General features: G+C 39.3%; 1 protein-coding gene across 1 annotated transcript; it reads left to right on the forward strand.

The window, feature by feature from the left end:
* Nucleotides 1-470: 470 nt before the first annotated feature.
* On the forward strand, nucleotides 471-13937 carry panx3 (pannexin 3). Its single transcript, XM_088321302.1, has 5 exons — nucleotides 471-654; nucleotides 6119-6261; nucleotides 7615-7829; nucleotides 11054-11805; nucleotides 12925-13937. Exons 1-5 carry the CDS (start codon nucleotides 471-473, stop codon nucleotides 12981-12983), a joined length of 1353 nt encoding a protein of 450 aa, XP_088177428.1. The 3' UTR covers nucleotides 12984-13937.
* The last annotated feature ends 1237 nt before the right edge of the window (nucleotides 13938-15174 follow it).

Genomic DNA, 15174 nt, shown 5'->3' on the forward strand with positions numbered 1-15174 from the left:
TTGGGTGGACAGTCAGACTAACAAATACAACCCCTAAAGTATGGAATCACCAGTCTTGGGCAAGCCTTCACTCAGGAAATTGACGTGGTGTGCCCTTATTTTCTGCTCGAAAGGCACGAATTCCATATTTGTTTTCCTCGGAATGGAGTGACTCCATATTTATTTCCCTACACTTGCTCTATAAAAGTAACCTTTACTGACAATTGCGATGTTTTTTTTTTCTGTGTTTTCTGAAAGCCAATATGTTGCACTTTGGATTGACCTTACGATTGTTTCATGTTTGTAAATTGAGTTTTTTCTCTAGAATAAAATAGTCTGATGCAGCTTTTAATAAGATATAATTGAGTTTGTTTTTTAAATTTGAGCATGCAGAATTTCGGGTCATTCGTCTCTGGGAGTTTTTCAAAAAAGTAACTTTTGATGATCATAGACATCAATCTAACGGCTATTTTTACGTGTAGGTGATGAAAATGTCTATTGCCAAGGAAGCGGCGAAGGCCATGTTGTACGATGCGCTTTTGCCAGAAAGCGCTTCTCTCAACCGGATCAGTCATCTGGAACTTGAGCTTCCTTTGGACCGAGTCATCAAATTTGTTTCTGTGGGCCTTCCTCTGCTGCTGGTCACTATGGCTTTCGCCCGGGAGGTGTCCCTCGGTAAGATATAATCCTGATTTTTTTTTTCCATTAGATTTGGTCTCTTGGCTTATCTGCTCATCTGTCATTATTTGCAAGTGCACTGCTAGAAATATCTGTCCCCGGTGAGAAGACATATAGCCTATTTAGGTGTATTTGTTTTTAATGTTCTAATGTAGTATTTGACCTTGTTATTCTTGGAACATAAGTCTGTTCATATTTACAATAATATGTTATGTTGTAGGTGTTTGATAGTTTAGCTCACTTAAGTCCTTTTCTTAGTGTGGGTAGAAAAGAGTTTTTAAAATGAGGAAAATTAACTTGACTTATCGTTGCTAGATTAAATAAAAAAAGCTCTGTATTAGTTTTTTGTTTTTTTATTTTTTTTAAAATAAAGTACGGACGCTTCCCTACTTCCGAACAAGATTCTGAAGTTGTATTTGTTCGTAAGTTGCCTCAGTGATATATTTTGTATGGAATGTATGTTTAAGGTTTATATGAGTATGTTTAAGGCTTGTACAACTAACCCGTATCTTTTTGAAACTGAAAAACAAACGTTTAATAAAATAATATGCACTATAACTTTACAAAGCAGGCTGAATGATAAAGCTTACTGAATAAAGCATACTGAAAGACAAAGCTGCACATTAGGCGTTGATATTCTGTGGTCTGTGAAGCCCTTTGAGACTCATGATTAGGGGGTATACAATTAACCTGACTTGACTATAAAGATAAATAATGTTAAGTTTAACTTACTTTTGGAAGAGTTAGGCGACTTCCTCCTGGTAAAAAGTGGACAGGAAAAAAAGCAATCCAACCATTTTATCAACCTTATCAAGCTTTCTTATTCCACTTTCCAACCAACCAACTAACCATCCATCCATCCATCCATCCACTATCTGCACCGCTTATCCTTAGTAGGGTCGCGGGGGTGCTGGAGCCCATCCTAGCTATCGTCAGGCAGTGGGCAGGGGGCACCCTGAACTGGTTGACAGCTGGTAACAAGGCACACAGAGACGGACATCACACCTGCTCATTCACACCTTGGGACAATTTGGATGTTTTGGGGAATGTGGGAGGGAACCGGTGCAGAACATGCAAACTTCACACGAGGAGGCTGCGGTAGCTGGACTTGAACCCTGAACCTCCGCACCGTGGGAATGTGCCCTGACCACCCAGCCGCCATGCCGCACCAACCAACCAACATGGAGTAACATGAACTTAAATTACTTCAGAATGCTCTTTTCCACAACATTTTCTCAAGCATGTACTCATTCACTTCATGCACTCATTCATATGTGTCTCACATTTACATATACATAATGCACTTATAGACTAAATGTGACCATCATAATTTTAATCACTGACACTGGAGAGAGGGAAAAGATGATAAATATCCAAAGATTTTCGGGAAGATTAAAAAAGGGAACACTTTGTGTGTTTGAAACAATATTAGGTTCTAAATGTGCTCTAGTGTAAAGCAAAATAGAGCATATCTTGTCTGCCGCGTGAAAGAGAAAGTTGTATTTTGCTCAATACACTACACGGTTAAAATGTGAGCACTTTTCTGTTGGTATCTATTTCTTTTTTAATGTTACATTATTAATTTAACCTCAACAGAATGTTGTTATTGTATTTATTGTCAGCAAGACGTAGTCGGAGTCGGAAACGAGTCGTAAGCCAGAACGGGAGAGTAGACGTAGTCGGGGACAAAAAGGGGTCGTAAGCCAGGACGGGAGAGCAGACGTGATCGGGATCAAAACGGGTTGTAGCCGGAGACAAACTGGAGCAAAAACGGGACAGGCAGGGGTCGGGGTCGAAAGAGGCTTGCCTAGTATACACGGAGATTCGCAGACGGACTGAAAACAGGGGATTGACCGGACAAATACTGACAGGGTGCCAGTTAGAACCCGCGGCAGTTGGCTCAAAATGAGCGGGCACAGGTGATTCACAGTGGTAGTCATGATATTTTTATGTAGTTTATTTTATCTCTTATTAGCATATTTGATATTGGAATCTGAAATCAATTAATAGTACTTAATGTACATTACTTTAATTCGGTTTACGTTACTGATTGCATTTTTCAACATGTAACTGGTAACTTTTTACAGATTACATTTTTAAAGTAACCAAATTCCAATTAAGAGGTACCTAGACTATGTGCTATTTTTCAAAGCTCACATCCTAAAATTTAAATAGAGACTGGGCAGATGTGAAAACAGAAGCCCTGTGTTTGCAAAGCTTGGTCAATGTAGGTGGGGCTCAACTCCCAAGTTTCTATTTAAGGCTGGAGTAGACGTCAAATGACAGATGGGTGTACTTTAAATGTGGTTGAGCTAAAGTCAACTAAGTACAAGGTGGAGAAGACACACTTTGAAAACTGCTGTATTGCTTTAACTCAGGGGTCCCAAAATGCTGAAACTCAAAGGCAGAAACTCAGCGAAAGTTACATGGAAGATGCTTCCCATGCCATTCAAGCTACAGTTCAACAGCTTTGACTTTCTCCTTCCACGACGCGCCAACCCCTCGCTCCACATTTCAATATGAATCAAACATTTTGCGATCAGTTTGCACAAAAAATGATTAACTGAATCAGCAAATTTGTTGAAACGTATAGTCTTCGATGTGTACGCACCACAATGAGTCAAACCAGGAAGTAGCTAGCCAATCATATTGCAGGGCTGACAAACATCAATCGCAAACTTTAGCGGGTACATTTTGCGTACGGAAGCATCCACATTAAACTTGCGTGGGTCGCAGAACATTAAGCTTTTATATTATGGCAGGGGCCACAAACTATTGCCTTGAGGGCCGCTAAAAATCTGTGGGCCACAAGTTTGAGAACTGTGCTTTAGGTTTATATAGCAATTAAGACCCAAGAAAATGTATCATTATATATAATATGTATTTATATTTTGGATGTAGTTACATTAATTAAAGGTGAACACTGTCACGGTTGCCATGGCGCCCAATTGGCCCCGCCCGTGCGGCGCCAGCTACAGCTCATTAACAGATTGGCTTTCTGTCTTTTTAAGCTCAGTGCGCTCTCTCTTATATTGTCAGCCCGTCAACGAACTTCTGCCCCGCAAGACGTGGGTTTCGACACGGTCCTGTTCCTGTTGGTTTTTCCTGTCTGGTATTGTTCCCGTTTATTTTGTCCTGTTTAATTTTGGTTTCCAGTTTTGTTTCTGTCTATTTTTGTCCCGTTTATTATTTTCTCCAGTTTTCGTTCCCGTCTAGTTTCTCCTGTTTATTTTCGATATCCTGATTTATTATCCATCCTGTCTGTCCTGTCCTGTCCGGTATCAATCCCATCTGTCCGATATCAACTCAGGCAATTTGAAACGATCTCGTCGGTCTCTGGCTTCCCGTCTTTCCATGCCAGACCGCTGCCTAACGTGCATGACTCCCCATTTCCCGTAAAATAAAAGGCTTGTGTGAGAACATCACCCGTTTGGGTCCTGATCCTGTTCTGGTTCTTGACAGAATACAATGTTTGATTTTGTCTAAACAGTTTTGTGGGGTTCGATTAAGGGTGCAGTATATAAACCCGTTTTGGTGTTTGTATACAGGTGCGACGTTGCTAAGATTTGCTAGCATTGTTAAGGCAGAACTGCGAAAACTCATTTCAGTTTATACCAGCAGTTTGATAGAAGAAAATCATAGATTGTAGACAGTAACAAATAAGCACAAAGTATGAGCAAGAGGAAAGATAGCCACGTTATTTCAGTGGTCAAAATCAAGAAAAGTTAAAAGTAAGATACATTTTTATGCCAGCAAGTTAAATGGAAGAAAATAGTGGCTCAGATAACCAATTCATGTACACTACTATCTAGCACAAATAGTAGCAAACTTACAGTCTGTGGTAGGCTTTGGTAGCAAACACTTACAATTCCCTGTCATTTTTCTTACTTTACCTACTAAAAAGTTGGGCGTTTATCTAAGTAAATCCAAACTAAATAGCCACGATAGCTTACCAGATATGAAATGAGCAACACAAACGTGGACATTCCGAATGATGTCCTCAGTCCAGTCAGTTCTTTTAATGACTCCTACGGTGTTTTTTAAAAAGCCTGGTTCCTCTGGGAATTTATAAAAAAAGTAATAAGTTCCTTAAAATTGTGATTTGTATACACATCAATTGGGTAAGTTGTTTTTGGAAATTGTGACTCTAAAAACTCATCTCAACATACAAATCTTCCTTCACTCTAGTCAAACTCATACTGATGACTTCAGCTTAAGAGGGCTCTATAATAGAATGGCTAACATCGTATTTTTAATATCTGTATGAGGTCTTGGTAAAGATTCTACATAGGCTAACTTGATGTGAGTAAATAGGTGATGCATGGTGTTTGTAACGTTTCTTATCACTTAATAAGAGGAATTCTAATCATTAATAAGGGGAGTAATTGACTGAGCTTGACAGGTATGGGTGTCATGATTACTCATTGCACTCACCTGTGCCTGCTCGCCAGCTGCTCCTGGTTGCCTGATTGAGTCCCCTCCTATTTATACCCAATGCGCCAGTCACTCTCGATACTGTCAGAACCATAACAGGAGTAGGACCCAGATGCGTAACGTTTACTCACAAGTTTATTGAGAAAAAGAGAAAAACAAACGCCAGCGATCCGGTGCTCGCAGGACGAGGGAAGCAAGCCGCTCACAGGATCGGTGTCACTAGCCAGAAACAGGACGCAATAGCGTTCGTTTAACTCAGTTTTATTGAAAAAGAGAGCAGTGCTTGCTTCCACAATCCGATGATCATCAGATACGGGTAGCTGAAGGCTGGAACTCCTGTGTCGAGCGGGGATAGTCGTGGGTGGCAGGAAAGCTGGTCGGTAGCCGGGACAGGAGAGCATGGGTGGTAGTTGAGTCCAGAAAAGAGGTCGGCAACAGGTATCCGGCAGAAAACCGGGCAAAACAGGTCGATGGTCAGGACAGAAGAGCAGGGCAGAAACGGGTCCAGAAACAGGTCGGCAACAGGTCTCAGGCAGGGGAGAAACAGGGCAGGAAAATGTCGGAAGGTATGTGCGAGTTGTATATGGATGAGAACGGCACCGACGGGAGCCGGAGTCAAAGTGCTTGCCTTGTGTAAGCAGAGGTTCGCTGACGGACTGACCAGGGGTGACTGGAGTACTTCATTGAAAATGACCCCAAAAAAACGTAAAAATAAATATGTGAAAAATATACAAATTACCAGGTATATATTATAATGATATATAATTGATGTAAAAAAAAATGTTATAATAATGCATATGATGTATATGTATTCGTAAAGGAATTGCATCGGGTAAAAATTGTTGCCCCTGACATTTAATTGTTAACGGATGGACATAGTATGTAGTGTATCAAAATATGTCGTTGTATCGTTTGGTGTTAGTGATAAAGTCTCGCTTGAAATCTATTTCTTTGATGTAAGATCAAAATCTGATTATATCAGCAGATTAATGCATATGTTGTCCTTTTTCTTCTTTTTGTACTGCAGGGCCACAGATCAGCTGTTTTCCCCCTAGCAATTTCACAGTCAAGCAGGCTAGCTATGTTGACACGTATTGCTGGGACTCGCTCATGCATCACGAGTTCGATAGCAATGGCAATTTTGAGGAGCGATCACTTTGGGTACACAAAGTAAGTAGAACGATATTTTACATGGAGACAAACGTGGGGTCAAATATTTTCTTGTGGAAGCATTGGCTCTTTTTTGTGAGACGTACAGTAATCCTTTGTTGTATCGTCGTATACTTTTCGTAGTTTCGCTACCACTGATCTAGATCGATGATCATCTGTCCATTGAATTACCGTAATATTCGGACTATAAGCCGCGACCTTTTTTCCGAGCTTTCAACCCTGCGACTTATGCAACGATGCGGCTAATTTTTGGATTTTTTTCTAACGGCTGCCAGGGGCACTAATTCGGGGGCCACACGATAGAACAAAAATTCTTTCATGGGCTAGTATATTCGAGAGAAAGAAAAAGAGAGAGAAAGAAATAAGAGAAAGAGAGGGAGAGAAAAATGAGAGGTTGGGACAAAGAAAGAGAGAAAGCGAGAACGATTTAGAGAAAAGAGAGAGAGAGATTGGGAGAAATAAAAGTGATTAAAAAAATAGTGAGAGAGGGGGACAGAAAGAGTGAGAGAGAAAGAAATCCAAAGAGAAATAGAAAGAGAAAAGGAGAGGAGGGGAAAGCAAGAGAGAGAGAGAAATAAATAGGAAGAAAGAAAGAATAGCAACAGTGACAGAAAGCGAGAAAAGATGGCGCGAGATGGGAAGAAAGACAAAAAGAGAGACTGAGCTAGAGGATGGGAGGGACATAGAAAGAGAGAGAAATAGACAGAGAAAGAGAAAGACAAAACCAGAAAGACATATTACGAAAGGGACAGAGTGTTTCAGAGGGAGGGAGAAAGAGAGGAGAGAATGAAAGCGAGAGGGAGAGAGAGGATGAGAGATACAAGTAAAAAAGAGAGCAAAACAGAGGACAAGAGAGAGAAGACGAAAGAGAGAGCAACTGATGTTGAGAGAGAGAGAGAGAGAGAGAGGGACAGAGAAGTACAGCGTTTGTGAGAGGCACCTGGCTTTGACAACATCAAGTGGACATATTTCAACCTGAATATCATTTTTCTCTTGCGCTTCCCCCGGCGTTGTCTCGCGGGCCGGATTCAATCCCTTAGCGGGCTTAAACCGGCCTGCGGGCCGCCTGTTTTACACCCATGTTCTATACAGTAATCCCTTGTTGTAGCGGTACCATACAGTAGACTGTTTACAGAGCGGGAAAGCGACACTAAGAGCACGCCGTGATTCACCCATATCCATTGGGTTGCCTGGTAAAACTCTTGGAGCGTCCAATGGCATCGCATATTGTACTGTATTCTGACTTTGTATCCTTTTGGGAACGTTCTCGCCGCTAAAAACAGGTATTGCTGTATTGGAAGAAAAAAACAGGGTTGCCATCTTTGATATTTTGTTTCCCTTATGTGTCTCCAGATGTTCCCGTATTCTCTCCTGGCCATGGCCGTGTTAATGTATTTGCCGGCTCTGATCTGGCGTCAACTTGTTGTTCCTTCGCTGGGTTCCGAACTTCTCTTCATAATTGACGAACTGGACAAATCGTACAACCGCTCCATCCGATTGGCTCAATGCATCCTGGATATGCGTCACAATACCCAAAATCCATTAACGTTTCAGGCAGAGCTGCAGAGGTAGGACATTGTCACCTAGCCCCTGTGCTAACTTATGAAAATACACCCCCTAGCAAAAAGTATGGAATCACCAGTCTTGGACAAATACATTTTATTCCGTTGAGAAAATTCCGAACAAAAGCATGAAGATCCAATCCAATCCATTTTTTTTCATTTATAAAAAAATATACATGCAGACGTCTACATGTCATATTTCTTTGTATATGTTTCAATAAGATTACTCTCAACAAATTGGTTTTGAAACGCTCACAATTGAAGTAAAACACGATATTCGGTCCCTGTTTAAAGCACTAAATGTGATATTTAGTTTTGTAGTGTTACTGTAGTTGTATTTTTGTAGCATTTCCATGGTCGATATTTTTAATATTTTTGTAGTATTACTGTATTTATGGAGATGTCTTTCCATAGTGGAATTTTGTAGTCTGTCTGTAGTAGTTCGATCGCAGTATTTTTCTAATATTACTGTATTTTGTTTTTGTTGTATTTCGGTTGCAATATTTCTGTGGTAGTATTGTTGTGGTATTTCTGTCATAATATTTCGGTAGTAGTATTTTTCTATTATAGTATTACTGCAGTTATATTTTTGAAGTATCTCCATAGGAGCATTTTTGTAGTATTTCCATTGTGGTATTTTTGTATTATTTTCATAGTAGTACTTTTTAAGTATGTCTTTGATATTTTTGTAGTAGTACTATTGTGGGATTTCTGTCGTAATATTTCTGTAGTAGTATTTTAAATTAAAGTATTACTGCAGTGGTATTTTTAAGTATTTCTTTCAAAGTATTTTTGAAGTATGTCCATAGTAGCATTTTTTAAAAGTATTTCTGTAATAATTATGTAGTTGTTATTGTAGAATTGTTGTCGTAATATTTCTGTAGTAGTTTTGTATTATATTATTACTAAAGTGGTATTTTTTTAGTCTTTTTGTAGATATATATTTTGAAGTGTTTTAATAGTAGTACTCTTGTAGTATTTACAAAGTATTTTTGTAATGTTACTGTAGTTTTATTTTAGTACTATTTCTGTTGTGCTATTCATGTGGTTGTATTTTTGTCTTATATTATTAGTCTAGTAGTATTTCTATAGTGTTTTCTTCTTTTCAGAATGAAAGCAAAATAATATATAGGGTTCCTGTTTTCATGCACTCAATTTGATATTTAGTTGTGTAGCAATATTGTAGTCATTTTTTTTTTAAATAATTTCTGTAGTGTTATTTTTGTTGTATTTATAGAAAACATGCCCAGCTGTTGTGTATCCAAAAGGACAATGGGTCAAAAGTTGGCACCCGATAGATTTTTATTAGTGATACTCTAATTACGATTGCATAAATATTTTTGGAACTTTTTTGTTTGGCCAGCCAGATGTAGATCATTTCTATCATAAGTTGTGATTATTTTTAATAAATGCGAGCCCAATACACTCTCTGACCACTGGAGGGTAGTGTTGAGTTTGTATAGCGTGGTGAATTGGTTCAGGTGTAAAACTCCATTCACTTGATCGTTAAAATAAACCAGTTAACGGATTCAATGCCAAACATGATTTTTTTCCCCCTAATTATTTGTGAATTAATGTGTTTAGAAACGATCCCTTGTCATCCGGGGTTATAATATGTAGGGTAAGTTACTAATGCATGCTGAATGGTAGAGAGTAATCCTGAAATACAGCTAAAAATGTGGACATTTTGTTTCCGATCCGGCCCACTTCAGAACAGAAAGTCCGAATTTAGCCGAGCCAAACTGAGTTTGACATCCCTGGAATAAAATAAGTCGGTTTCCCCTTGGCATTAAAAAAACAGTTTTGCCGAAGACTTCCTGTCCGTGGGATTTTTGTCCAATCAAGCGTGCCAGAATGACTCCCAATTAACGGCTCCAGTTCATTTTTGAAGATTTTTAATAAGAATTTGCACCAGCCAGTCAACTTCTCATTCAAGCAAATCTTTATTGACCTCATTTTGTGCACGGGGCCACAGTGAGATTTGACCTACCGAACTTTTAACAGAAGCAGGAATTGAAAAACGGGACAAGTCGGTAGAAATCAATACGTGTTTTGACAGTACTACGGTCAAGTTCAAATTGGATTATGTAAAACCTTTTTAAATTAACTGGCATGAGTAGATCACTTTTAGTTGGGGAACATTGTGCATTTGAAATACTTCTCAATGCCGTACTCATCAACATGTCCACTCTTTGATCATTTTAGATTTTTTTTTTGAAGTCTGTTTTTGTTTAACATTCACGTAATTATAAGTGTATATTAAAAAATATATTTTCGTTGGGGTCAATAACCGTTTAGTTAAGTGTTGATCACCTTCAAGGTTTTACAAAAAATAACATGGAAAAACCTGATAAGTTTAAAGTCTAAAAGAATGAGAGAAGACGTCAATGGATTTTGGAACTCACAAAGAAGTTATTTCAAGTTTTGATATTTTCTGCAACAAGATATCATTGATAAATGGTATGGTAGCTGTCCATAGCACTTGTTTTTTGATTGTAGTTCATTGTTAGAATGGTTGATTCTGGTTAATTTTTGTGGCAAAAATTTGAATTCATGGATGGCTACAGGCCTTTCCACTTGTTATTCACATTCATTTTTTTAGTTGATTGATGAACAAGAATAGTGGAAGATAAATTGGTTAGTTATACGATTAAAATGTTTATACATGTTGTATATTTGGACTGGTGTAAAATGACAGCTCTGTTGGATATTAAAAAAATGTTTTGCGAGTCATCAATCTTGGTGTGGCACACCGATTTACAAGGAAATTTGAAAGTAGCACACCACACCAAAAAGGTTGCTGACCCCTGATATAGGCTGGTGTAGCGGAGTAAGAGTACTTTTTCTTTCTCACAAATCTACTCAAGTAAAACCAATAGTGATTTAAAATCTAGAACTACAACATTTCCCAAATGTGGTCAAGTAAATGTAACTGAGTCAATTAACTTGTTAATAACTACCTCTGCCTTACGTTACTGATTTCAATTGAACTGTGAAAAATGTGCACATATACTCCCATACAGTTTAGTTAGTGGGAAACTCTGCCTCGCCAATGTGTGACCCAATGGCTTTAACTGGTTCAAACTTGATAATGTATGCAAGAGTGCTTTTAGATAGGAAGGTACCAAGCAAGGACACTCAAAGCAACATGGAGAGTCAACTCAAGTATTCTATCTAATATCTAAGAGTCCTAATTTAACAGTGCTCCTTTTATTTTTTGTTAATTGCAGAGCAAAGAGGAAGCGATACTTTGAATACCCGCTACTGGAGAGATACATGCGATGCAAAGAAAACTCCTACTTCCTCGTGAGCATGGTTTTCCTGCGAGGCTTTCTCCTGCTGACCTTCATGACGGCTGCCTGTCTATATTTGGCCTACTTCCATTTGTCCGCCTTCCTGCAAGACGAGTTCAGCTGCTTTGTGCGTAGCGGCATGCTACGGGATCAGAACTGGATTCCTGAACTGGTTCAATGCAAAATGATTGGCCAGCTGGTCTTCCAGGTGATCAGCGTGGCGAACGGCGCTATCTATGTCCTCTTGGCACCAATCGTCCTCTTCAGTGTTCTTCGACTCTTTGTGTGGGACACCACCTTCATTTCTGTGTATGAAGTTCTCCCGGCCCTGGATGTTCTCAACAAACGCAGGCTCGGATGTCCCCTGAATGATCTTAATGTGATCCTACTCTTTCTGAGGGCCAATGTTGCTCACCTAAAGTCATACGGGAAGGTCCGAGCTTTGTGCTCCCTGGCACCACCGATGGTTGGTAAGACGTCAGCAGCAGAAGGACTGAACGCAATGCTCAACCAGAAGGAGATGGAGGAAAAGGAAGAGGCCGCCATGGAGTTTGCTGAGGAGGTGCAAGAAGCAAAAGAAGAAGGCAAATTCAACCTTGTGGATCTGATGACTATTCTTGGAGCGGCCCAGGGAAGAATTGTCAACTGCAATGAACAGAAGCCAATGGTGGAGGAGAATATGAGTTTTGGTACCGTAACATTGATCTACACACTCAAACGCATTCTGCTAGCTGCTATTCTCACTTATATCATTTGGGATGCGCAGAGAATCATTACGTGAACCCTGCCACTCAATAAACAAAAAACAAAAAAAGCATTCGATAAATATCGATTGTTGTTCTAGTCCAGTAGTCTCAAACTCGCAGCCCGGGCCTGAATAAGAAAAATTAAGGGACAGTGCATATTTATTAAGATTTAAGTTTAGTAGACACTTAAAATAAGTAGAGAAGACATCAATGGATTTTGAACTTTCAAGTATAAGAGCAAGAGAAGCCTTCAGATGAGAGAGTCCCATTCCCCACTCTGACGCCCTTCCCCTCTTTTTGTTCAAATATCCCAAAAGTAAATCCGCCCTCAAGGATGCGGATTCAAAGAACAGCAACATGATTGGCCGATATCAACAATGATTTTAAAGTCAACACAATGAACAACAGTGCGCATTACTAGTCAAAGTAAGGAACCGGCATCCTATGAAATCTCCGATGTTAAAAAACAGAATAAAGTTATCAGTACTATTTGACCACGAGATGTTGTAGTATTCGGTTGTTCAACCAAAAACGAGTGCTAAAAATAACAAGTAAGAATGAAAATTACAGAGACTCAAAGTAACCATATGGCGCTATTGTTAATTTATTTTGCTGCCCAACCTTTCGCAAGGTTTTTGTTTTTGTTGGGTAGCCGGAGCAGCAAGATGGCGGACAATTGTGTCAGCTCCCACTAGGTAAGGCTCATGTTCCATATTAATTCTTAATGTTTTATTTTATTTTTATATCTTATTTTGTTTTGGAAATTCTAATAAATGATATTCAGAATTATTTTTTGTGGAAAACCAGATTCAGCCCAACCTCACCCAGACCCTAGCTTCAGTGGCCCCCAGATAAATTGAGTTTGAGACCCCTGTTCTAATCTGTATTCCTCTGTTTTATCCATCCACAGTCACCTTTGAAATAGAATAAAATTGTTTGCCATTGCCAGATGTCAAATGCGCAAGAAAATTAAAAAGCGCCCGATAATTGGCCTATGTGTCTGAGTGGATGTGAAACAGATGGATTTGTAGTCATTCTAACAAACTCTCTGTCTTTTCACAGAGCCAAACCATCGAGGGTACCATGAGTTGAAGGAGACGGCACCATTTAGTCATTACTAAACCTCCTATGGATTCAATCGATGTGAAGGCTCTGGGCATATTCTCACATGAATTTAATTCACACAATTGTTTGTCCTAATATAGATTATCTCGAAGGAGTGTTGTATAAATGTGTATTTTCTGTCAAAAAGTTCATTTTTAAATTAGAAACCTTAATATTTTTTCGAATGCTGAAACACTAAAAATGACTGGACAATGGTCAAGGGGTCATATCTATAATGATTAGAGGACTGAACTTCTAGATTAAATAGATTAACCATAATCATGTGGGCCATTTAAGCCCTTTAACTAAAATGCAAAAGGAAGAGGGTTGAAGTAATTCCATGTTCATAAATCCTCTTAGCCGTTGCCCAAACAAAAAATGACAAACCCCAAAAAGGGTGTCTTATGTGTGCCAACCTTTTTAAAGGGATTTAGCATTATTTAGCGCCTCATAGTACAGACTTACATGGAGTGCATTTGTCAGAATTCTATGCAGGATCATATCTTAACATCCATTCCATCCATCCATCTTCTGCACCGCTTATACTCAGTAGGGTCGCAGGGGTGCTGGAGCCCATCCAAGCTATCTTCAGGCTGTGGGTAGGGGAAACCCCGAACCAGTTGCCAGCCAGTCGCAGGGTACACAAAGACAGACAACTCACTCACACCTAGGGACAATTTGGACCGGCCAATTAACCTGACATTCACGTTTTTGAAATGTGGGAGGAAATTGGAGTGCCCGGAGGAAACCAGCGCAAGCACGGGGAGAACATGCAAACTCCCCAGGGGGAGGCTGCAGTGGATGGACTTGAACCCTAAACCTGTGCACTGTGGGGCTGCGCACTAACCACCCAACTGCCGTGCCGCCCATATCTTAATATACACTTGTAATTAAAAAGATGACTTTGGCACAAATGTGAGAATATGCCTTTAAATTTACAGTGTCCCTGCCGAGTTTCTGACAAAATAACGCCGTCCCGAGATTTATATGATATTTAGGATATGATCACCAAATTTTATGGTGCAAGAAGCAAAAGAAAATGGGATTAATTTCATCCATCACCAATCATATTGTGCAGAATAACATTATGTCTTTTTTAGTCCTAAACAAAAGGTTTACACATTTACAATTATGCTTACTTTTCTATAGAAGCAGTGAAATCATCATGTGGATTTATTCTTAATTGTATATGTTAATATTATCATGAATAAAAAGATTTGAAAAAAACCTTTGAGTTAAGATATTTTTTTCCGGCCTCTCTATCAAAAATGGTAAAATCGGTGACAGTTCTACACTAAATCACTCCCTGGGTGAGATCACCCCCGAGCAACCCCCTTTCCCTGCTCAAAAATTGCCTAAACATATATTTAACATGAATAAAAGGAGCAGATATATTTGTCAATTGCATGAACGCTCAAATAAAGAAATATAAGTAAAATATATACATAAAAGTGCCAAACATTTGTCAAAAATACCTAAAGAATAAATACAAATACACTATATACATAAAAATGGCAAATATATTTTTTAAATGCTTAAATAATAAATATAAATACATTACATGTATATAATGGCAAATATTAATCTAAAACTTGGAAGAGAACTATGATACTGTCAAGAACCGGAACAGGAGGAAAACCCAAATGCGTGACGTTTCTCACACAAGCTTTTAATTTACGGGAAATGGGGCAGTTATGCACGTTAACCCAAACGCCAGTGATTCGGCGATCGTTGGGCGGAAAACTTAAGGCATGCACGTTAACCCAAACGCCAGTGATTCGGCGATCGTTGGGCGGAAAACTTAAGGCAGCAGTCTTTTGTGGAACAACAGGAAGCCAGAGGCCGACGATCTCCATACCAATCACTCGAGCAGATATCGGACAGGACGGGACAGACAGGTTTGATATCAAAACTGGATATCCAAATTAAACTGGACAAATTAGACGGGAACAAAACTGGAGATCGATATTAAACAGGACAAAATAAACGGGACCAATACCGGACAGGAAACACTAACAGGAAACCGGACAGAGTCTAAACACACATGCAGAGGCTCTTTGAGGGACTGACAAAGGGTGAGTGAGAGCACTGAGCTTAAATAGAAAGGAAGCCAATCTGTCAATGAGCTGCGGCTGGCACCACACGGGTGGGGCCATTTGGGCGCCATGGCAACAGTGACAGATACAATATTATAAAACTGACATATAT

The sequence above is a fragment of the Urocampus carinirostris genome, chromosome 17 (assembly GCF_059441175.1).
Source record: "Urocampus carinirostris isolate Australia breed hairy pipefish chromosome 17, RoL_Ucar_1.0, whole genome shotgun sequence".
In the NCBI taxonomy this organism is placed as follows: domain Eukaryota; kingdom Metazoa; phylum Chordata; class Actinopteri; order Syngnathiformes; family Syngnathidae; genus Urocampus; species Urocampus carinirostris.